General features: G+C 45.1%; 1 protein-coding gene across 1 annotated transcript in view; it reads left to right on the forward strand.

The window, feature by feature from the left end:
• Positions 1-22,430, forward strand: part of LIMCH1 (LIM and calponin homology domains 1) — a 267,283-nt gene extending 244,853 nt beyond the window's left edge. Inside the window, exons 27-35 of the mRNA XM_064149191.1 lie at positions 1,366-1,458; positions 4,015-4,119; positions 5,767-5,903; positions 7,258-7,379; positions 9,531-9,654; positions 11,737-11,814; positions 14,190-14,298; positions 15,170-15,272; positions 21,645-22,430. Of these exons, the coding sequence (XP_064005261.1) occupies positions 1,366-1,458; positions 4,015-4,119; positions 5,767-5,903; positions 7,258-7,379; positions 9,531-9,654; positions 11,737-11,814; positions 14,190-14,298; positions 15,170-15,272; positions 21,645-21,670 (897 nt within the window). The 3' untranslated portion in view covers positions 21,671-22,430. The remainder of the gene's footprint in view (positions 1-1,365; positions 1,459-4,014; positions 4,120-5,766; positions 5,904-7,257; positions 7,380-9,530; positions 9,655-11,736; positions 11,815-14,189; positions 14,299-15,169; positions 15,273-21,644) is intronic.
• The last annotated feature ends 1,895 nt before the right edge of the window (positions 22,431-24,325 follow it).

Here is a 24,325-nt window from a genome sequence, read left to right on the forward strand (position 1 = left end):
GCCAGCTGGAAATTAAATCATAGAATAGAATCATAGAATCAGTCAGGGTTGGAAAGGACCACAAGGATCAGCCAGTTCCAACCCCTCTGCCATGGGCAGGGACACACTACCCTAGAGCAGGTTGCCCACAGCCTCATCCAGCCTGGCCTTAAACACCTCCAGGGATGGGGCCTCAACCACCTCCCTGGGCAACCCATTCCAGCCTCTCACCACTCTCATGCTCAACAACTTCCTCCTCACGTCCAGCTTGAATCCCCCCACCTCCAGATTTGCTCCATTCCCCTTAGTTCCATCACTCCCTGAGAGCCTAAGAAGTCCCTCCCCAGCTTTTTTGCAGGCCCCTTCAGATCCTGGGAGCCTCAGCTTCTCCAACTTGAACAGCCCCAACTCTTTCAGTCTGTGCTCACAGCAGAGCTGCTGCAACCCTCTGAGCATCCTCCTGGCACTAAGGAGTTAAGGATTGAAACTTTTTATTTACAGCTTAGCACCATACACAAGTAGATATTAACATGACTTAAAAATACAGAAACACAGCAGCCCTCCCAGAAACCAGAGTCCCCAGGAGGGGCTCCCAGCCACCCTTCTACCTCCTTTGCACCCCTCTACCTTACCTCAGAGTTTGCCTTATGTGCAAGGTGAGTTGGGAGGATGGGCCAGGGGGGTTAGGAAGCAGAGGATTAGTTACACAGAAGAGCAGGCTAGGGAGAGAAGTACAGACACCAGCTGCAACAGAGAGCCCCTGCAGCTGTGTCATCTATGTTCTGTGTTCTTGATTTCATACATCTCAGCAAGCCTGTGAGTGAAGCAGACATCACCATTGTTTCCTTTTCACAGCCTATCATCTAACTCCTCTCTCTAGAATGTTTCAGCTAGCCTCAAACTAGCACACAAGTGTTTTGGGAGGTGTGAGAGCTTTTAGCAACTCAATACTGTGTAATAAACAAGGAATTATTGAATATAAATATCACCTTTGACCAAAGATCTAAACATTTCTTTCAACTTAGAATGCTTCTAGTGTGTTAAAAGTTTCTTGTGGTTTGAAGGTGTTAAACACAAGTGCTAGAAACAGGTGGGCAGAGGAGGAAAAGAAACTTTGGGGGTTTATACCCATGGATGTTTCACATTTTTATCTTCCTATTTCATCCTGCTTCTGTTTGAACCACTCTTAGCAGGTTCATTTTTACTGTGATTTACTATAACTTACTGTAATTTCCCTGTAACTTACTCCTAATATAGAGTATGTATTGCATGTAAATGCTTACTCCTAATAGAGAGTGTGTATTGCATGTAAATGCTTACTCCTAATTGAGAGTGTGTATTGCATGTAAATGCTCTGAGCTTAACTGCAGTTCTGTCATCTTACAGGAGAAGTATCAGAAGGAGCAGGACAAACTGAAAGAAGAATGGGAAAAGGCTCAGAGAGAAGTTGAAGAGGAGGAACGTAGATACTATGAGGAGGTATAAGGCTCAAAGGAGGTTGGAAAGGACTTTTTAGGCTCTCAGGGAGTGACAGGACTAGGGGGAATGGAGCAAAGCTGGAGGTGGGGAGGTTCAGACTGGATGTGAGGAGGAAGTTCTTCACCATGAGAGTGGTGAGAGCCTGGAATGGGTTGCCCAGGGAGGCATTGAGGCCCCATCCCTGGAGGTGTTTAAGGCCAGGCTGGATGAGGCTGTGGGCAGCCTGCTCTAGGGTAGGGTGTCCCTGCCCATGGCAGGGGGGTTGGAACTGGATGCTCCTTGTGGTCCTTTCCAACCCTGACTGATTCTATGATTCTAGGTTGTTCATTGGCTCTTTTTATGCTTAAATGCACCCAGTTCTGTAACTTGAAGAACCCCCAGACCCAGATTGATTAATGAAAAGCCTTCTGAAGGCTGAATTCTCAGGATTGCTTCTCTTAAACACTACCACAGGCGCTGAGGAAGACCATTTAAATATTTAGACAGGTATCCTCAGAACCTCTGGAGAGGTGGAGGTGTCTCATTGCTGTGCAAGTCTGGGTGAGTCAGTGTGGCTGTGTCTGGGCACGCTCAGACTTCCCTCCAGAGGCAGAGCCTTGTGTGTTTTGGCATATCCTTGGTGTCTGGACTTGGTGGAATTGATGTCTGCCTTGGGCTTGATCATGCAGATATTTTGCAAACTGGGTTTGCTATAAAAAAACAACCAAACAAACAAAAAATCCACAAGAAATGGTCAAACCTTGCAGTTAAAGAATATTAGTCATGGAGGAGAGAGTTTTCTGCTGCTGCTGTATGTGGGTCACTATTGTAGAAGGCTGGAAAATATTCCTACTTTCAGTGAAATTAGTTGTGCATCATGCAAATTGATATCTTACCCTCTGTGCTCGAGGGCCATACTTGTCATCTGAACAGGAAGTTTCTTTCAACTTCCAGAACAGGTCTTTTGTGTGCCAAGTGTCATTTCATGTTTTCACATGAAATGTAATAGGCTGGTGTTGGCAGAAGCAGTGGTGCCATCCCAAGTGGAATATTCTTTCCAGTTTCAGACATCCTATCCCAAAAAGGGTGATGGTTAAAGGGAAGGGAGCACAAAGCCTTGAAGTGAAGTAAAATTGGGTTGTTACCATTGTTCTTGGTACCACAGGTACGCACCTGAGGGATGGCAAAGGGCTCAGGTCCAGCCAGCATGGGTTTAGGAAGGGCAGATCCTGCCTTTCTAACCTGATCTCCTTCTATGATCAGGTGAGCCACTTGGTGGCTGTGGGGAGGCCTGTGGATGTGGTCTGTCTGGACTTCAGCAAGGCCTTTGACACTGTCCCCCACAGCAAACTGCTGGCTAAGCTGTCAGCCCATGGCTTGGATGGCAACACTCTGTGCTGGGTTAGGAACTGGCTGGAGGGCTGAGCCCAGAGAGTGGTGGTGAATGGAGCCACATCCAGCTGGCAGCTGTCACTAGTGGTGTCCCTCAGGGATCAGTGCTGGGCCCCATCCTCTTTAACATCTTCATAGATGATCTGGATGAGGGCATGGAGTCAGTCATCAGCAAGTTTGCAGATGACACCAAGCTGGGGGCAGATGTGACTGAGTTGGAAGGCAGAAGGGCTCTGCAGAGGGACCTTGACCGCCTGGATAGATGGACAGAGGCCAATGGGATGGGGTTCAATAGCTCCAAGTGCAGGGTGCTGCACTTTGGCTACAGCAACCCCATGGAGAGATACAGGCTGGGGTGGGAGTGGCTGGAGAGCAGCCAAACAGAGAGGGATCTGGGGGTGCTGATTGATACCTGCCTGAACATGAGCCAGCAGTGTGCCCAGGTGGCCAAGAGAGCCAGTGGCATCCTGGCCTGCATCAGGAATAGTGTGGCCAGCAGGAGCAGGGAGGTCATTCTGCCCCTGGACTCTGCACTGGTTAGACCACACCTTGAGTACTGTGTCCAGTTCTGGGCCCCCCAGTTTAGGAGGGACATTGAGATGCTTGAGCGTGTCCAGAGAAGGGCAACGAGGCTGGGGAGAGGCCTTGAGCACAGCCCTACGAGGAGAGGCTGAGGGAGCTGGGATTGGTTAGCCTGGAGAAAGGAGGCTCAGGGGTGACCTTATTGCTGTCTGCAACTACCTGAGGGGTGGTTGTGGCCAGGAGGAGGTTGCTTTCTTCTCTCAGGTGGCCAGCACCAGAACGAGAGGACACAGCCTCAGGCTATGCCAGGGGAAATTTAGGCTGGAGGTGAGGAGAAAGTTCTTCCCTGAGAGAGTCATTGGACACTGGAATGGGCTGCCCGGGGAGGTGGTGGAGTCGCCGTCCCTGGAGCTGTTCAAGGCAGGATTGGACGTGGCACTTGGTGCCATGGTCTGGCCTTGAGCTCTGTGCTAAAGGGTTGGACTTGATGATCTGTGAGGTCTCTTCCAACCCTGATGATACTGTGAGACTGTGATACTGTGGTAATCCTTACCTAGCTGTCTAAATCTCACACCTAGCCAAACTTCATGCTTCTGCTTCTTAGATTTGTAGTTGGCATTCTGCCTTTTTAACCCCTGCTCTCTCCCAATCTTGTGTTTTTAGGAACGTAAAATAATTGAGGATACTGTGGTCCCATTTATTGTTTCTTCAAACTCTGCTGAGCTGCTCTCTTCTTCTTCCTCTACCACTGAGGGAAACAGGACAGTGGTGAGTTTCTCATGGAGTAGCAAAGCAATGAAAACAAAGCCAGCTTCAGTGCAAAGTTTTGTTCTTCACAACAGGCTAACAAAGCTTGGGAACACGAAGAATGTTCCCTGAATCCCTTCCATAACTCTGGTACCTCACAAGATGTGGCCTGTATGTTGCTACAGCTGAAGAGTCTCACTCCCAAGCAAACTGCTACCATCCCATTTTGGACTAGGGCAGAGGATAATCACAGGATATTAGGGGGTGGAAGGGACCCAAGGAGATCATCGAGTCCAACCCCCCCCTGCCAGAGCAGGACCACACAATCTAGCACAGACCACAGAGGAACACATCCAAACAGGCCTTGACAGTCTCCAAAGAAGGAGACTCCACAACCTCTCTGGGGAGCCTGTTCCAGTGCTCTGTGATACTTTCTCTTTGCAGCTACCTCCATTTAACTGGCACTGTGATTGCACAGTCACCTCTTTCTGGGACATTTTTGGTTTCCATTTCAAAGCCAACAAAGTCTGAAGTAATTTCCCTGCATCCAAAATCTTGACTATAAAACAATGCTTTAAATATATCTGAATCCTGCCTTCCCACTTTTCCTCCTTTTCTCCTGGAAAGTGGAGAAACAAGCAGAGGAATGTTCACTCTTGGTTTGTTTTTTTTTATTACTTACTTGGTTGTGTTTTTTTCACTTCTGCAGCACAAAATGTTTAACTTATGTGCTAGTTTGAAGCAGGGTAGAATGTTTTGGTGAGAAAAAAGTAGATCATAGGCTGTGAAAGGAAAACAATGGTGATGTCTACTCCCCTCACAGTCTAGCATCTAGCATCTGATTAGATAAGTAATTGGCAGACACCACAGAATGACACCCCAGTTGAGCTCAGTAGAGCAGATGTGGGATTCCCAGATGTCATTTTCACCTGCCTGAGGCACCCACACCCAAGAAGTCACTTGTCTTTTTCCATGCAACTCCAGGATTAGGAGTACTCTATCATCTGGTTCTTCTCCCAGACTTTCTGCCCTTCTTATGGCTCATCCCTGTGCAGGGGCATCAGCCATGGCTCATATGGCTGTAGAGCAGTACCTTCCTGGGTGGAGCTGCATAGGCCATGTTGAGGGTAGTGCCTGCACCCAGAAGTGAAGGCTGTCATGCCATGGCTTACTCAAGCTCCATCAGTCAGTTATGACCTACTCTAGTAGCATTTTGGAAGTAAGACTGGTGTTGCCATTTGAGGATGCCCAATACACGAGTAATGGTTTGTCCCCAGGCGGAGCCAACAAGCTGAAGGCTCTCACAAGGTCCTCTCAAGTCCAATGAGAGACTGTCTAGACTCCCAAACTGATTCAAGGACTTTTGCCAGAGATAGCTAGTGGGAAGTTTCATTTTGTTATCCTGAGCACCATCTCATAATTGGTCTGTCCCTAACTTTTTTTCTTCCATGCTAGTTTAGTCCAATTAATTGATTGTTTCAGCTGAAGCCTTTGTCAGATCCAAGCTCAGCCTCACCAAGGTCACGTTACTCCACTGTGTAATATGAGGTCTTTATGGTAATGAGGTGTGTCAACACAATATATCTGGGGGCAGCCTGTGCTTTCCCATGCATGTGATGATGCCAAATTCAAGGGAAGCTCCTTGATCCCTCCTCTGCTGTCTTCCAGAACTCAACTGATTCAAACAGCTCTCCAGAGGAAAGCAAACAAAAAGAAGTTACAAGGCAGAAGAAGCTGATGTGGGAGCAGGACATCATGCCATCTCTGAAAAGCAAGGAAAATGACCTCTGGCAAGAAAAGAAGAGGTATGGGTCAAGCCTAAGCATTTCTTAGGTCATAGAATCATTAAAGTTGGAAAAGACCTCTAAGAGCATCAAATCCAACAGTCAACACAACACTGAAATGTGTCCTGAAGCAAACCTTAGCCCTGTGGCCGTGTGTTGTGTTCTGTAGACTTTTAGGATGTCACATCTGCCCTTGATTGATGCTAGAGCATCAGCATCTGATGGCCTGGTGTTAGGTGTAATAAATGTCTTGATTGTTATTCACTTGCTGCAGGTTTACCCATTCATGGCAATGTTCAGTGCTAGTTGTGCACATCAGAAGGTTTGCCTTTGCAATCTGTGGCTTTGCCAAGAGGCTGCCAGATCAACCAGATTGGAGCTTGAATAGATCATAGAATCATAGAATGGTTTAGGTTGGAAGGGACCTCAAAAATCATCTAATTCCAACTGCCCACCATAGGCAGGGACACCTCCCACTAGAACAGGTCACTCAAGGCCTCATCCAACCTGGCCTTGAACACCTCCAAGGAGGGAGCAACCACAAACTCCCTGATTAACCTGTGCCAGTGTCTCACCACCCTCACTGGAAAGAACTTTTTCCTAACATCTAGTTTAAATCTCCCCTCTGCCAGTTCAAACCCATTCCTCCTCATGCTGTCATTACAAGACTTTGTCAATAGTCCCTCCCCAGCCCTCCTGTAGCCTGCTTCAGATACTGGAAGGCCCCTCCAAGGTGTCCTCAAAGCCTTCTCTTCTCCAGCCTGAGGAGCCCCAAATCTCATAGCCTATCCTCATAGCAGAGGTTCTCCAACACTCTGATCATCTTCGTGGCCCTCTTTGGACTTGCTCCAACAGTTTCATGTCCTTGTGTTGATCAGGCACAAGATCACCTCAGCACAGATCAAACAGCTCTGTATCTTGTGCACAAGTTTCCCAAGGCATTTAGAGGAGTAAAGGAGCAGTAACTGTCCTGACTCAGAATCTGTGTGAGTCTGCCTGGCTGTCTCAGAAGTGCCATACCCAAACTTGCCATACGGTGTTCAAAGTCCTACCTGCTAATAACAGCATCCATAAAGACAAGAAGCATCTGATGATGCTCAGCACTCTCCAGAGAACTCAGAGGAAAGTTGTTTCTCTGACAAAGAGAATTTTCCACAAATCCAGAGTGACCTTGAGCCTAAGTGGCAGAGTGTGAGGTCAGTAGGAAGACTTACCCTATCTGAAGACAAATGTGTTAATTCATGCTCAGTTACCCTTGTTGCTGACACGACAGCAAACAAATAGAGTCATCTTCAAATAGTCTGATTTGCCACTGTATTCTAGATGGGATTTTTCCTGGCTTTATTTATGCAATGTGACTTCTTTTTATTGGCAGTGGAAATAAAATGCTCTTGGGACATCCAGAGATGGGTATCTTGAAAGGAGGAGAGCAGCAGCACCAAGTGCCAACGCTGGAGCGCAACTCACCTGCCAGGCTGAACCTGCCCTTGACTCAGGGTGAGAGTTGAGACTCTTCATATGCATGCAGAAAGAAATCTTGCAGAAATCTTAACTCCAAGAATTTTGAAAGTTGCCAGTGCCCATATATCTTCAAAACCTGAATGTCTCAGGCTTGAAGGTTATTTGCTATTAGCAAAGATAAATGCGGTAAGGTGAAGTTTAAAGTCTTGGTTTCATCAGAGAAGAGCATTTCATATGTAGGAAGGAATCTCTTTTCTAGGCTTGCATGTTCCCAGCAGCAGTGAAACACAGTTATCCTCTATCTTGTACATAAGCTCACATATAGATAAGATATATCTTCATGCACAGAGCATATTCCCAGCACTTCTTTTCTGCTTTGATATCTAATTAGGTTCTTTCTGTCCAACACTCTGTGCTGGGTTAGGAACTGGCTGGAGGGCCGGACCCAGAGAGTGGTGGTGAATGGTGCCATATCCAGCTGGCAGCTGTCACTAGTGGTGTCCCTCAGGGATCTGTGCTGGGCCCCATCCCCTTTAACATCTTCATAGATGATCTGGATGAGGGCATGGAGTCAGTCATCAGCAAGTTTGCAGATGACACCAAGCTGGGGGCAGATGTGACTGAGTTGGAAGGCAGAAGGGCTCTGCAGCAGGACCTTGATCTCCTGGACAGATGGGCAGAGTCCAATGGGATGGGGTTCAATAGCTCCAAGTGCAGGGTGCTGCACTTTGGCCACAACAACCCCATGCAGAGATACAGGCTGGGGTCGGAGTGGCTGGAAAGCAGCCAGACAGAGAGGGATCAGGGGGTGCTGATTGATACCTGCCTGAACATGAGCCAGCAGTGTGCCCAGGTGGCCAAGAGAGCCAGTGGCATCCTGGCCTGCATCAGCAATGGTGTGGTCAGCAGGAGCAGGGAGGTCATTCTGCCCCTGTACTCTGCACTGGTTAGACCACACCTTGAGTATTGTGTTCAATTCTGGGCCCCCAGTTTAGAAGGGACATTGAGATGCTTGAGCATGTCCAGAGAAGGGCAACGAGGCTGGGGAGAGGCCTTGAGCACAGCCCTACGAGGAGAGGCTGAGGGAGCTGGGATTGGTTAGCCTGGAGAAGAGGAGGCTCAGGGGTGACCTTATTGCTGTCTACAACTACCTGAGGGGTGGTTGTGGCCAGGAGGAGGTTGCTCTCTTCTCTCAGGTGGCCAGCACCAGAACAAGAGGACACAGCCTCAGGCTGTGCCAGGGGAGATTTAGGCTGGAGGTGAGGAGAAAGTTCTTCACTGAGAGAGTCATTGGACACTGGAATGGGCTGCCCGGGGAGGTGGTGGAGTCGCCGTCCCTGGAGCTGTTCAAGGCAGGATTGGATGTGGCACTTGGTGCCATGGTCTGGCCTTGAGCTCTGTGGTAAAGGGTTGGACTTGATGATCTGTGAGGTCTCTTCCAACCCTGACAATACTGTGAAACTGTGGTAATCCGGTTAAAACCACTGCCCATGATGGGTAGCCTTTTCAAGCCAAGCCTAAATTAACACCTGTTTCCATGAGCTCATTAGAAATGAGAAATTAATTAAAATTGGAAATTAAAATTAATCTATTAAAAGTGTCAATTAAAACTAATAGAATCATAGAATCAACCAGTGCCATCAGTGCTGGCATGGTCAGCTGCCTGGACATCACATGGGTCACTGCATATTGCTGGGCAGGTGTTATTGTCACCCAGCCTTGTGCAACCACCTGAAATGCAGAAGGAAATGAGAAGGCAATGACTGTTTATGGGTAGGCTGACAGAGAGCAGTGACTATGCTACCTTCAGCTCTTGCCATTGAGAAGTACAGATCACCAGGCTCTACAGAAAGTTTCAGTCTCTCTGGCACTTCCTTGCTTATGACAGAAATACTTCATTTTCCCAAGTGCTCTTCACAGACAGCTCTTTGACCTCATCCTTTCCACCTTCAGAAACTGAGATTCAGCAGTAGAGTAGGTCATATGGACGTGAAGGTAATGCAAGAGAATGTTGTTCCATAAAGGTGTTCTGGTGTAGCAGAGCCTGTCTCTGACTGTGTGGCATGTCTGGGAACTCATTTTTAAGTAGCAGTATATCTCTTATCTCCTTTGTGGTGTGCTGGTATGTAAGTACTGACAAAAGCATTTTGTCTTGAGTGTTGAGATTTTCCACCTCCTGTTGTACAGACATCTCCTGGAATCAGCAGCTGCTGACGAAGCAGTCCCCGCATTGCACAGAGGATGTTCGGCAGAGACCATTCCTGAGCCAGAGTGCAGGACAGCAGCTGAGCCCTGCAGGGGAAGTGAGGAGGTGAGAATGCAAAATAAAGGTTATTGCAGAGGCTGAGAAGTTCTACTCACTCTGTTCTTTATATTCCTACTCAGCATTCTTTATTGATTAAGTTCCATGATATCCCTGCAGCATGAAAACATCTTTAACTCCTGGCTTTCCCACCAAAGCTGCTTGCATTTATCCACTTCATTTCCCATTTTGGGTACCCCAGTACCTAATTTCATGAAGGAAGACAACCTCTGCTTGCCACTCTCTCTCTTTAGTTCTCTAAACACTGATCTGTGTAACTGTGTATGTGCTTTATTTGTTTTAAGTGCCAGAGACAAACATTTACAGCTAGTAAGTGGCTAAATAAAATCATAGAATCAAGCAGGTTGGAAGAGACCTCCAAGACCATCCAGGCCAACCTAGCACCCAGCCCTGTCCAATCAAATAGACCATGGCACTAAGTGCCTCATCCAGGCTTTTCTTCAGCACCTCCAGGGACAGTGACTCCACCAGTAAGTGGGAATGTCAGGTGAAGTCTGCCTCTTTGAAATGGGTATCCAAGAGCTTCCAGGTGAGACCATACCTGGAATACTCTGTCCAGGTTTGGGCTCCCCAATTCAAAAGAGACAGGGATCTGCTGGAGAGTGTTCAGTAGAGAGCCACAAGGATGATTAAGAGACTGGGACATCTCTCTTATGAAGAAAGACTGAGAGACCTGGGACTATTTAGTCTTGAGAGAGGATGGCTGAGAGAGGGTCTTATCAACATCTATAAGTATCTGAGGGGTGGATGTCAAGTTGAAGGTGCAAGGCCCATCTTAATGATGCTGTGACAGGACAAGGGCAATGGGTACGAACCAGAATGCAGGAGGTTCCACCTCAAGATGAGGAAACACTTTACAGTGAGGGTGGTGGAGCACTGAAACAGGTTATCCAGGGAGGTTGTGGAGTCTCCTTCTCTGGGCACTTTCAAAACATGCCTGGATGCATTTCTGTGCAGCCTGCTCTAGGTGATGCTGCTTTGGCAGGGGGGGTTGGACTCAATGATCTCTGGAGGTCCCTTCCAACCCCTAACATTCTGTGCCTCTGATTCATTCCCCAGCTTCCAAACGCACACTGCTTGCTACTTTCTAGTTCTAAAAATGAGTACAGATTTCAATAGAAGACACACAGGGGTTAGGATTTTCTTTCTCCTGTAAATTTTGGTGAGATTTTGTCTTCTCTGATGTCTTGCCTTATGTTTTTTGAGTAAGCATTGCTGTAAAGGTAACACCAGTTGTTCTGGTAGGCAGGATATGCTTGCAGAAGTTGTAATGAGAAAGAAACATCTGCTTTCATTAACTAGCTAGCACTCTCCTGCAAAATGTGTTAGCTCTAGGAAGCTTGTGTCTAGTCAAAAATAATGTAGAATTGGGTTTGATGACCTGTTCCTCATTAAAAAGTCCTGTGTGTTTGAGAAAATTATGTGATCTCGAATAAGCAGCTTTAAGCAGTGGGAGCACAAATCACAGGAGCACAAGATGCCAGGGGTTGGAAGGGACCCAAAGAGATCATCGAGTCAAACCTCTTTGCCAGAGCAGGATCATACAATCTGGCTGAGATCACAGAGGAGCACATCTGTCCTATGATTTGTGATAGCAAAAAGAAACATCTCAGCACATACTTGCAGGTTATGAATGGTAATAAACTGCTTTTCACTGTTGGTAGCTTTCTTTTCACTCTGTAAGGGCACAGACCCTCCATCAGCAACCCTGCCTCTGCTCTACCAGTGTGCTTCTGAACACATCCCCTGGCCAACAAGAGAGTGCAAGGTGGTGTGACTTGGCTTAACCCTCCTTATCGTGGTGGGAGCTGTGCTGGGTTCATAGGTGGGTAGGAGTCTGCCCATCACTGATTGCCTTGTGAGTTGTTATCTGGTGGAGCAGAACCAAACAATAGATGCTGGTTTCATGTTACCAAAATGGCAGTGGGCAGAAAATTTCTACCTTCTTTCCTTTAGATAAAATCTTTAGAGCTGGGATCCTGAATTCCACCAGCTTGAGTTTCTCCATATCAAACCTGGTTTTAATTGTTCTTCAGCTGTATTAATGCATCTCCCCTCCTGGTATTGTAGGGCAGGCTATCATGAGAACTTCCAATCCGGGCCATCATCTCCCTGCTCTCCTGTTGCTCCAAGTCAATCACCCAACAGGTACAATTTCATCAAACCACCTTTTCAAAACTCATAAAGTAGCCCAAAATTTCTCTCCTGCTGTCAGAATCATGGCTGATACATGGTGGCAAGGGATCCCTTTGGTCTGAGGTTCATCTCACTAGACAAGCATCAGTTCTGACAGCCTGGCAGACATGTCAGAGTCATAGAGTGGTTTAGGTTGGAAGGGACCTCAAAGATCATCCAGCTCCAGCCCCCTGCCATAGGCAAGGACACCTCCCACTAGAACAGGTTGCTCAAGGCCTCATCTAGCCTGGCTTTCAACACCTCCTGGGAGGGAGCATCCACAGCCTCCCTGGGCAACCTGTGCCAGTGTCTCACCACCCTCACTCTAAAGAACTTCTTCCTAACATCTAGTTTAGATTTCCCCTCTGCCAGTTTAAACCCATTACTCCTTCTCTGTCATTACAAGATCTTGTCAATAGTTGCTCCCCAGCCCTCTTGTAGGCCCTCTTCAGATACTGGAAGACCACTCCAGGGTCTCCTCAAAGCCTTCTCTTCTCCAGGCTGCAGAGCCCCAACTCTAATAGCCTGTCCTCATAGCAGAGCTGCTGCAGCCCTCTGAGCATCTTCATGGCCCTCCTCTGGACTGGCTCCAACAGTTCCATGTCCTTCTTGTGTTGTGGTCTCCAGAACTGCACACAGTGAGCAGAGGAGAGCTGAAACACATAGAAGTGTGGACCTGCACTGCTGTTAAAGCCATTATGGAAAAGAGCAGCACTTACTCCTGGGGCCCTGATCTCTCACTCAGCTGTCATTAAACATCTGCTTGACTAGAAAGATCCAGACAGGACTGAAGCATAAGGAGAGAGGTGAAGTATTTTGGCATTACAGACAGAGATCTGATTTCAGCTTTAATTAGCTGTAATGCCAGCAGACACGTAGCTGCAGCAGCATAGGTTAAAATCAGTTAGCAAGTGTCCTGCTGCCTGCCCTATGCTACTGCAGTTACATTGCTGCTGTTTTTGCCAGCTTGTCTGGGTGTTAGAGCAGCATCCCTGCCTTCTGCCTTGCAGTGGGCAAACAAACTGAAAGATTTCCTGTGGTAGTTTAAAGGCTTGTGGGAATATTCTAATAAAAGCAGTTGGTACAGAATCTGACTGAGCAGAGTGTGGGTTGAGAAAGCATAACAGTGATGATGTCTGTATCATTCACTGCTTTGCTAAGAGGTATAAAAAGCCAATGTATAAGCAGTTCTTCCTTCTTGGCTCTAGGGCACTGGATCTGTTCGCTTCCTCTTTGCTTCTCTACAAAGAATCATAAAATCATCCAGTTTGGAAGAGACCTCCAAGATCATCCAATCTAACCTAGCACCCAGCCCTAGCCAGTCAATTAGACCATGGCACTAAGTGCCTCAGCCAGGCTTTGCTTGAACACATCCAGGGATGGTGACTCCACCACCTCCCTGGGCAGCCCATTCCAATGCCAATCACTCTCTCTGCCAACAACTTCCTCCTAACATCCAGCCTAGACCTCTCCTGGCACAACTTGAGACTGTGTCCCCTTGTTCTGTTGCTGGTTGCCTGGCAGAAGAGACCAATCCCCACCTGGCTGCAGCCTCCCTTCAGGTAGTTGTAGACAGCAATGAGCTCTGCCCTGAGCCTCCTCTACTGCAGGCTGCACACCCCCAGCTCCCTCAGCCTCTCCTCACAGGGTTTGTCTTCCAGGCCTTCCACCAGCTTTGTTGTCCTCCTCTGGACACATTCCAGCACCTCAACATCTCTCTTGAATTGAGGAGCCCAGAACTGGACACAGCACTCAAAGTGTGGCCTGACCAGTGCTGAGTACAGGGGCAGAATAACCTCCCTCATCCTGCTAGCCACAGTTCCCTGATCCAGGCTAGGATGCCTCTCTCTCTAACTCCTACACTAACATTTTCCACATAAGCCTTGCTGGTTGTTTTCTATCTGGGGAGAGAGGGAGGGTAGCATTGGCCCCTTCTGGGCTTTCTTTGTCCAGAGGTTGAAGATTGGATTTTGGTATCATTTCTGAATTGTATATAATTGCAAATACCTGTAAATGTGTTGTGTATATATGCTTGTGAAATTAGCTTTGCTGTCAAATGTAGCTTTAGCTTACTTCCAAGCTGTCTGAGCTGGTTTGGTATATTTTAATTGGGGTGGGAGGAAGTTCTTAACCCACCACATTTCCAGGCTGAGAGTCTTCTTGCCTGTCTGCAAGGCAGTCGTTCAGGCTGATTCAGCAACACAGCTGAAGTGCCACTGTTGATTTATATGAACCCCTCCACGCTCCTCCCTCCTATCTTGTCTGCCTCCATAAACCTGTGTAAACATTTGGCTGTCTTTTAGCAGCAGTTGGAGCTCTCTGTTCTCACAGCTGCGTTTGTCTCCTAGGTCCGTCAGCGGGAAGAAGCTTTGTTCTACCTGTGGGCTTCCTCTGGGCAAAGGAGCTGCCATGATCATCGAAACGCTCGGTCTTTATTTCCATATCCAGTGCTTCAGGGTATGTCTGTACCTTTGTTAAGAAAAATCCCAAGTCATGCAGAGTGCAGGGAGAGGGCAGGAGGAAGTTGTTGGCAGAGAGAGTGGTTGCCATTGGAATGGGCTGCCCAGGGAGGTGCTGGAGTCGCCATCTCTGGAGGTGTTCAAGCATAGACTTAATGGGGCACTTAGTGCCATGGTCTGTTTGATTGGACAGGGCTGGGTGCTAGGTTGGACTGGATGAGCTTGGAGGTCTCTTCCAACCTGGTTGATTCTATGTGAAGTTGAAAATGAGAGGACCAAGGAATTTGCATGTTTGTTGAGAAGCTACTGTGGTGTGCAGAGAAGGGCTGTGAGGATGATCAGAGGGCTGGAGCCACCTCTCCTATGAGGACAGGCTGAGGATTGCTCAGTTTGGAGAGGAGAAGGCCCTGGGGAGACCTTATTGTGGTCTTGCAGTATCTGAAAGGTGACTACATCTGATGAGGGATTTTTTAGGGTGTTGGGTAGGGATAGGACTAGGGGGGATGGAGCAAAACCAGAGGAAGGTAGATTTAGATTAGATGTTAGGAAGAAGTTCTTCACCATAAGGGTAGTGAGACACTGGAACAGGTTGCCCAGGGAGGTGGTAGAAGCTCCATCCCTGGATGTTTTTAAAGCCAGACTGGATGTGACTCTGGGCAAACTGGTCTAGTGGAAAGTGTCTCTCTCCTTGGCAGAGGGGTTGGAACTAGATGATCCTTGAGGTCCCTTCCAGCCCTGGCAATTCTGTGAGTCTGTAATTTTTTTCCTCACTGTTCCAAGAACTACTGACAGAATAACCAACATTTGAGTGGACTTATGCCAGATAACAGGGCATGGGCTCTTGACTTCCTCTGTTTTTCAATTAACAGTGTGGCATTTGCAAGGGGCAGCTGGGAGATGCATCAAGTGGGACAGATGTCAGGATTAGAAATGGTCTTCTGAACTGCAATGATTGTTATATCAGATCCAGAAGTAAGTACCAAATCCTGAGCTCTAACAATGCTGTTTGCCACGCTCTTAACTGAGAAGCTTGTCTCCTCCTGACTTTGCCACTCAGGCATAGCTTTGCAGTGAGAAGAGAAACCTTCCCATGCCATTTTAATCAGCTTCTCATAGCAAGAAACATTTCCAAGCTCAATAAATCTTCCCCAGAAGATCTCTGTTTAGCAATGTTAGACTCAAAGGCTGTTTCTCTTCATAAGTAACTCCAATGCTGTGCACACATATTGTGTGAGCCAGGAGGATGATTGGGAGGTTTGAGCAGCTCTCCTACAGAGAAAGACTGAAAACCTTGGGGCTGTTTGGTCTGCAGAAGAGAAGACTCAGAAGGGATCTGGTCAATGTCTATAAATACCTGAAGGGTGCATGTCAAGTGGCTGGGGCCAATCTCTTTTTGGTGGTCAGCAGCAATAAGACAAGGAGCAACAGCTACAAACTGGAACAGAGAAGGTTTCAGCTCAACATGAAGAGAAACTTCTTTACAGTGAGGGTGACAGAGCCCTGAAACAGGCTGCTAGAGAGGTTGTGGTGTCTTCTTCTCTGGAGGCTTTCCAGACCCACCTGGATGCATTCCCATGTGAACACATCCATTCACACAGGAGTGGGGGATGCTACCTTGGCAAAGGGGTAGGACTGGATGATCTCTGGAGATCCCTTCCAACCTCTGGAGATCTCCCTTCCAACACAGAAGGTTTCACCTTAACATGAAGAGAAATTTCTTTCTAGTGAGGGTGACAGAGCCCTGAAACAGGCTGCTAGAGAGGTTGTGGAGTCTCCTTCTCTGGAGACTTTCCAGACCCACCTGGATGCATTCCCATGTGAACACATCCATTCACACAGGAGTGGGGGATGCTACCTTGGCAGAGGGGTAGGACTGGATGATCTCTGGAGGTCTCCCTTCCAACCTCTGGAGATGTCCCTTCCAACAGAGAAGGTTTCACCTTAACATGAAGAGAAATTTCTTTCTAGTGAGGGTGACAGAGCCCTGAAACAGGCTGCTAGAGAGGTTGTGGTGTCTTCTTCTCTGGAGACTTTCCAAACCCACCTGGATGCATTCCCATGTGAACACATCCATTCACACAGGAATGGGGGATGCTACCTTGGCAGAGGGGTAGGACTGGATGATCTCTGGAGATCCCTTCCAACCTCTGGAGATCTCCCTTCCAACACAGAAGGTTTCACCTTAACATGAAGAGAAATTTCTTTCTAGTGAGGGTGACAGAGCCCTGAAACAGGCTGCTAGAGAGGTTGTGGAGTCTCCTTCTCTGGAGACTTTCCAGACCCACCTGGATGCATTCCCATGTGAACACATCCATTCACACAGGAGTGGGGGATGCTACCTTGGCAGAGGGGTAGGACTGGATGATCTCTGGAGGTCTCCCTTCCAACCTCTGGAGATGTCCCTTCCAACAGAGAAGGTTTCACCTTAACATGAAGAGAAATTTCTTTCTAGTGAGGGTGACAGAGCCCTGAAACAGGCTGCTAGAGAGGTTGTGGTGTCTTCTTCTCTGGAGACTTTCCAAACCCACCTGGATGCATTCCCATGTGAACACATCCATTCACACAGGAATGGGGGATGCTACCTTGGCAGAGGGGTAGGACTGGATGATCTCTGGAGATCCCTTCCAACCTCTGGAGATCTCCCTTCCAACAGAGAAGGTTTCACCTTAACATGAAGAGAAACTTCTTTACAGTGAGGGTGACAGAGCCCTGAAACAGGCTGCTAGAGAGGTTGTGGTGTCTTCTTCTCTGGAGACTTTCCAGACCCACCTGGATGCATTCCCATGTGAACACATCCATTCACACAGGAATAGGGGATGCTACCTTGGCAGGGAGATAGGACCAGATGATCTCTGGAGATCCTTTCCAGCCTCTGTGTCCTGGAGGCTTGACTCTGTCACATCACACAAGACAGTGTAGATACTCCTAAGTAACTTCATGTAGATACTTCCAGGTTGAGGACCCTGGATCGTGTTTGAAGAAGCTGCTAATGTTTTTTTGTGTCTCCAGGCCTCCCTTTGCAGACAGAATGGTCATGCAAAATACTAGGGACATTCTGTAACTTGTAATGAATCCTTCTGGAGGTATCCCCAGAACATGCTCAAGTGTTGCTTGCTGCAGGTTCTAAAGACCTTGCCAGATGGTTGCATGTCAGAAACAAAACCAAAACAACAAAACAATGCATTTCTCTGCCTTAGAGCAGGTCCTCATATAACTAAAACCAGATTGCCAGAGCGTTTCAGCTTCAACCTGGTGCCACCAGTGATATGAGGTGGGCAGTGCTCAGGCTGGCTTCAACCTTGTAAAAGACAGGAAAATGCAGGGAGAAAAGAAGCCAAACACAGGAGTAACTGTTGCCCTCATGTTATCAATTATTGGTTAGTAGTGATAGAGGGGAATATAGAGCTCTTTTCACTTACTGGTTCCCACCTCTCTCAAAAGCAATAGCTGTATAAATCCAGGAGCAGGAGAGGAACCTACTTACCTTTGCCAGCAGAACAGATGGGTTTTCTCCTCTGGTGTTTCAGGAGAGAGATTTCCCCATCAGCAGAGCTAGAGGGTGCTATTGTATAGCTGTGTCTTTCTCCATTTGTTCGTTTTTTAAAGTCGAATAAGAAATGATGGTAACTTTTTTACTATTATTTGTTTAACCTGGCACATTTACAAACAGCTTTTCCCCTTCAGGCATGATACTATAAACCTTCCTCATCTGGATGAGGTCCTGACCCTTAAAATGTGCTTCTGCACATCCATCTTTACACACACAAAAAGGAGAGAAGGAGGATGAAAGTCATATTTTATTTTCTTTTATTTTTACTCTATTTTACTTTATTTTGTTTTATTTTACTTTTATTCTATTCTAGTTTATTTTATTTTATTCTATTTCGTTCTCTGTCATTTTATTTTATTCTATTTTACTTTATTTTCATTCTATTCTATTTTACTTTATTTAATTTTAATTTTATTCTATTTCACTTCATTTTGTCTTTATTTTATTCTATTTTACTTCATTTTATTTTAACTTTATTCTGTTTTATTTTATTTTACTTTTTTTATTCTATTCTATTTTATTCTCTTTTACTTTGTTTTATTCTAAGTTGTTCTCATTCACTTTATTCTATTTTGTTTTTATTCTATTTTCCTTTTTAAATTTTTATTCTATTTTAATTTATTTTAGTTTATTTTTATTCTATTCTATTCTATTTTATTTTATTCTATTTTACTTTATTTTTTACACTATTTTACTTTATTTTTATTCTATTTTACTTTATTTTTTATTCTATTTTATTCCCTTTATTTTATTCTATTTTGTTCTCTTTCACTTTATTTTATTTTATTTTTATTCTATTTTATTCTGTTTTACTTTGGTTTGTTTTATTTTATTTTTATTCTATTCTATTTTATTCTATTTTACTTTGTTTTATTCTATTTTATTCTTTATTTTATTCTATTTTGTTCTCTTTCACTATATTTTATTTTATTTTATTTTAATTTTATTCTATTTTATTTTATTTGTTTTATTCTATTTTAATTTATTCTATTTTATTCTCTTTATTTTATTCTATTTTGTCCTCTTTCACTTTATTTTATTTTATTTTATTTTTATTCTATTCTATTTTATTCTATCCTACTTTATTTTGTTTTATTTTATTTTTATTCTATTTTGCTTTATTTTATTTGTTTTATTCTATTTTGCTTTATTTTATTTGTTTTATTCTATTTTAATTTATTCTATTTTATTCTCTTTGTTTTATTCTATCTTGTCCTCTTTCACTTTATTTTATTCTATTCTATTTTATTTTATTCTATTTTATTTTTTTCTATTTTATTGTCTTTATTTAATTCTATCTTGTCCTCTTTCACTTTATTTTATTCTATTCTATTTTATTTTTATTCTATTTTATTTTTATTCTATTTTGCTTTACTTTGTTTTGTTTTATTTTTATTCTATTCTATTTTACATTATTTTATTTTGTTCTCTTCCACTTTTTTCTATTTTATTTTATTTTTATTCTATTTTACTTTATTTTTTATTCTACTCTATTTTGCTTTATTTTATTCTATTTCACTTTATTTTATTCTATTTTATTTTATTTTATTTTATTTTATTTTATTTTATTTTATTTTATTTTATTTTATTTTATTTTGTTTTATTTTTCCTTCTTAATCTTTTTTTTTAACTTAAATGAAAATTGAGGTCTGGTAAGGATAGATGAAGGCTCAACTAAATGACTTAGCAATTTGACTGCTGTAAACCTCAGCCCCTCCATCATCATCTCAGGAGCAGTGATGCTAGAAAACACAGTACAGAGCTGTACTGGATGGAGCAATGCTTTGCATTTCCACACAGTGCTAAGCAGTTTCATGACAAAGGGAAGGAGATTTTGAGGAAATAGGTGGCTCCTGAAGAACAATAATGGCAAGGATTTGTCTTCCCCCCACCCCCCTGCAAATTGCCCCTTCCTGCCATGTTCACTCCTCGTGCAAGACCTCACCGTATGAGCTGGTTGCATTTGAGTTGCGCTGACTCCTGCTGATGGGTTCGAAGGGACTGACTTTGAAAGTGCAAAATTGCTCATTTTGAAATGGAATTTAACAGGCTCCACATCTGAAACAAAAACCCCAAGCAGTGTAATGTTAGTGTTTGGCCTTTCAGTTCTAAGAAGTCAGATGACAAGGAGCAATGGATGGAAGCTGCAGCACAGGAGGTTCCACCTCAACACAAGGGGGAACTTCTTTACTGTAAGGATCAGAGAGCACTGGAACAGGCTGCCCAGAGAGGTTGTGGAGTCTCCTTCTCTGGAGACGTTCAAGCCTGGTCTGGGAGCATTCCTCTGTGACCTGAGCTGGATTGTATGGTCCTGCTCTGCCAAGGGGATTGGTCTCAATGATATTTTTGGATCACTTCCAGCCCCTGACATCCTGTGATCCTGTGATCAGCTGCTTCATTGCACAGGTTGTGCCTTCCTGCCACCATGGCTTCACCCAAAAACCTGCTCAGCAGGGCACCACACTGGCCCTGACCAACCCAGAATTACTCAGTATTGTTTTGATATGCTTATGGGCATTCTGAGGAAGTATTCTGTCTGCCAGAAGCTTATTTGAAACTGTGGATGACTCTCTTATCAAAAACCTTGAAAGAGAAGAGCATTAAAGATGATGTTGTACTCCAGGGACCAAAATATTTCTGGTTTCCAAATGAAAATAAATGGGAGTGTTTTGGTAGTTTGTTGCTCTATGAACCTCAAGAGGAAGGGAAGTTGGCATTCAGTGTCAAACAGAAGAAACAGGCTGCCCAGAGAGGTTGTGGAGTCTCCTCTGGAGACTTTCAAAACCTTCCTGTGCAGACTACCCTAGGGGATCCTGCTTTGGCAGAGGGATTGGACTTGATGGTCTCTGGAGGTCCCTTCCAACCTCTAAGGTTCTGTGATTCTGTGAATACTTCAAAGTTTGTGAATGTCAAAGTCAAAAACAAGAAGTAAATTCAAATGCTGGAAAAGGCTACCCAGGGAGGTGGATGTATCCCCATCACTAGAGGGGTTTAAGAACCACAGAGATGTGCTGCTGAAGGACATGGTTTAGCAGCAGGCTTGGATTTGATGAGCTTAAAGGTCCTTTCCAACCAAAGTTATTCTTTGGTAGGACAAAGGTTCTTTATTACAAAACTACAGAACTGGAAAGGAGCATCTAGTCCAATTGCCCTGCTAGAGTGGATTCACCTAGATCAGGTGGCAGAGGATTGCATCCAAATGGAGCTTAACAGTCTCCAGAGAAGGAGCATTTCCATGTAATGCAGACCAAGCACAGCTTAAAACGACTCATCAGTCCTTTGCTTTACTATTTTGCCACTACAGAGCCTGAATGTAAATACACTCACAAGTGGGAGTAAAAAGAAATGAAAGCACACACAGAATACATCAGCCCATGTGGCATGGAGATTGTTTCCACCAGAGTTAAGCTCTGCAGTTGGCGCAGGAGGAAGGAGAAGCAGGGCACAAATGCCGACTGTTTCCAGATGTGATGTTTTGAATTGTAGAAGGTCAGAGGAGGAAAAGCTTATAAATGTTTGTGGTATAGGTGATCCTGCTCTGGCAGGGGGGTTGGGGAGGTGGTGGAGTCACTGTCCCTTGAGGTGTTCAAGCAAAGCCTGGATGAGGCACTTAGTGCCATGGTCTAGTTGACTGGATAGGGCTGGGTGCTAGGTTGGCCTGGATGGTCTTGGAGGTCTCTTCCAACCTGCTTGCTTCTATGATCTTTTGAGGTCCCTTCCAGCCCCTAAGGTTGATTTTGTGATTCTGTGAAAGCTTGTCAGCTAACGACTTCTTGTGGTTTTGTTTCACCCAGCTGCTGGACAGCCAACTACATTGTGACATGACTTTCAGTCCTAATAACTTTCAAGAAGGAACTCTCTTCTCCCATGTCTCGGCTGCCTCCAGACAATCACTTGTCAGAGCTCGAATCCATGGACATCATGGCTCTCATCTCATTTGGAAAAGCTCATGACAACACTGCACCTGCTCCTTTAAAAGGCAATATGTTGTTGTTTTGTTGGTTTTCTTTTCCCCCCCCCCTTTTCTTAAGAAATTTCCCATCTTTGGGAAGGCAAAGCCTAAGTATTACAAAAAGAAAACCCAACCCCACCCCCCCCACCCACCCACCTTTCAGGTATGCTTATGATTTCCAGCCTGCTCCTTTGTTCTTTTGAAAGTAATAAGAAAATAAACATGCAATAAAGCTCTTTTGTTTTAATATTTCTAGGAATGATGAAAGTTCTACGTTTACAGAACCTTTATAGACTATGCCAACTTGAGCTGAGAAGCAATTTTAAGGTAGTCTCTAGTCAGTGCATTTGAAAAACTAAAGCATCACAGCACGACTTCTCTGTTATAACTGAAGCTATAGCTGCTGGGGTTTGGTTTTTTTTTATACAGAGACTAGTTTGATAATGCATCCTGTAATTCTGAAGCATTTTGTGTTCATATTACCTTCAGTGGAGGGTAGGAGTCATGCAAATAAATTATTGCACCTTTAGTGATAGGATTTATCCTTCTTTTTGTTTTGTTTGTGTAGCTCAAGTAATATTCATGACTATAGCTTAATATTCTCTCCAATAAAGATTTCTTCATTGAACCTAAAGGCTGGATACCATTGACAATGGCAGGATTCCCCCCAGGAGCAAGCCTTCATGACTAAGTTCAGCAGCCCCTGTTGTTGTTAAACTCAGTGAAAGGCAATGTGGGGGAGAGGCGCAGAGGGGGGCGGTCGTGGCTGAATTCCCACTCTCTGAGCTGCAGTTTGGTGCTACGATGAAGCTTTTCTCTTTGGTGTATAACTTGCCCGTGGGTGGTCTGAGCTGGTTTGAGATCAGCTCAGAAATCACAGTCAGCTGAATTCTCCTGCAGAGAGATGTGATGATGGGACCAAGGAGCAGTGGTTTTAAACTAGAGCAGGGCAGATTTAGGTTAGCCATTAGGAAGAAATGTGTTACTGTGAGGGTGGTGAGACACTAGAACAGGTTGTCCACAGAAGTCGTGGACACTTCATCCCCTGGAATTCTTTCAGACCAAGCTGGATGAGGCCTTGAGCAACCTGCTCTAGTGGGAGGTGTCCCTGCCCATGGCAGGAGGGCTGGAATGAGATGACCTTTAAGGTCTCAGGCCATTCTATGAAATACACGTGGCTTGAGTGCCCTCCAGAGCCTGTGTTCCTCCAGCTGCTACTTTGGTAAAGTCAGCAAAACCCAGAAATGCAGAAGGTAAGCAGGAAGGAGGCTGGCAGCAGAGGGGAAAAACCAAACCAAACCAAACAACCCCCCCAAACCTTTCAGTTGCTGTGTTTGGGCCAGTTTTCCATTGTGCTTTTTGATTAAGCACATACTCCTTGCTAAAGTGATCCAGCAAAGACACAGCTCAGAGCTGTGTCACTTCATCACAGTACATGGGCAAGGTGAGGGGGAAGTGTTGCAACTGGAAAGCATGGTAGCACTTTCTGGTCAACAGTTACTGGAAATAGCCCATTTTCACAGTTCACAATGCAACCTAAATGCTTGGACTCAGTTCTCTTAAGGGTCTCTTCTCCAACTGAAGTGGTTCTGTGATACTAAAATGGGGCATTGGACTAGATGATCTTCCCAGCCCCTGACATTCTGTGATTCTGTGAGGGGGAGGGAAAAAAATCTACTTATTCTGTCTTAAAACCATGAGAAAATTAAGTGAATAGAGATTGGTTTTATCTCTGTGCACATCTGTTGTCTTTTGATGTGTTGAGGTGTTCAACAAAAGCCTGGATGAGGCACTTAGTGCCATGGTCTAAGCCAGCTAGGGCTGGGTGCTAGGTTAGGCTGGTTGATCTTGGAGGTCTCTTCCAACGTGGTTGATTCTATGATTCAAATGAAAGTGGTTGGTTGGGAAGCAATAATTCTGAGTTGTTCTCTAGTTAGCAACTATTTACTTAAACATGAGACAATTGCCTGCCAAACTGAAAACCCCATCTACCATGTTGTCCTTGGAGGACATTGCGACTGTCTGCTGGGAAGTGATGTGTTCCTTCCTCAATATTGTGCCTTAGAATATGCAGAGCTGTTGCACACAGTCAGTGAGGACTTATGGATGCAATAAATAAAGAAACAAACCAAAACAAAACCCCTGATGTCCTTCATGGACTTCACCTGCGTGGTATTTTTGAATGAAACAAACTCCACACTATAAAACAAACAAGCAAACAAAAAAACCCAGACAAATGTTTAGGAAATGGAGGTGATGGCCAATATTTTGCTTAACCATCTGCATGATTTACTGTTTCACTGGGGCTTGATAAATCAGCATGCTTAGTGTTTGCATGTGGCCATCCTAATGTTTTCCACATAACATGGGAATTTACAGTAAGGGTGGTGAGACACTGGGAACAGGTTGCCCAGGGAGGTTGTGGATGGTGTTTGAGGCCAGGCTGGATGAGACCTTGAGCAACTTGGTCTACTGGGAAGGTGTCCCTGCCCATGGAAGGGGATTTGTAACTAGATGATCTTT

The sequence above is a fragment of the Pogoniulus pusillus genome, chromosome 9, assembly GCF_015220805.1.
Source record: "Pogoniulus pusillus isolate bPogPus1 chromosome 9, bPogPus1.pri, whole genome shotgun sequence".
Lineage (NCBI taxonomy): Eukaryota > Metazoa > Chordata > Aves > Piciformes > Lybiidae > Pogoniulus > Pogoniulus pusillus.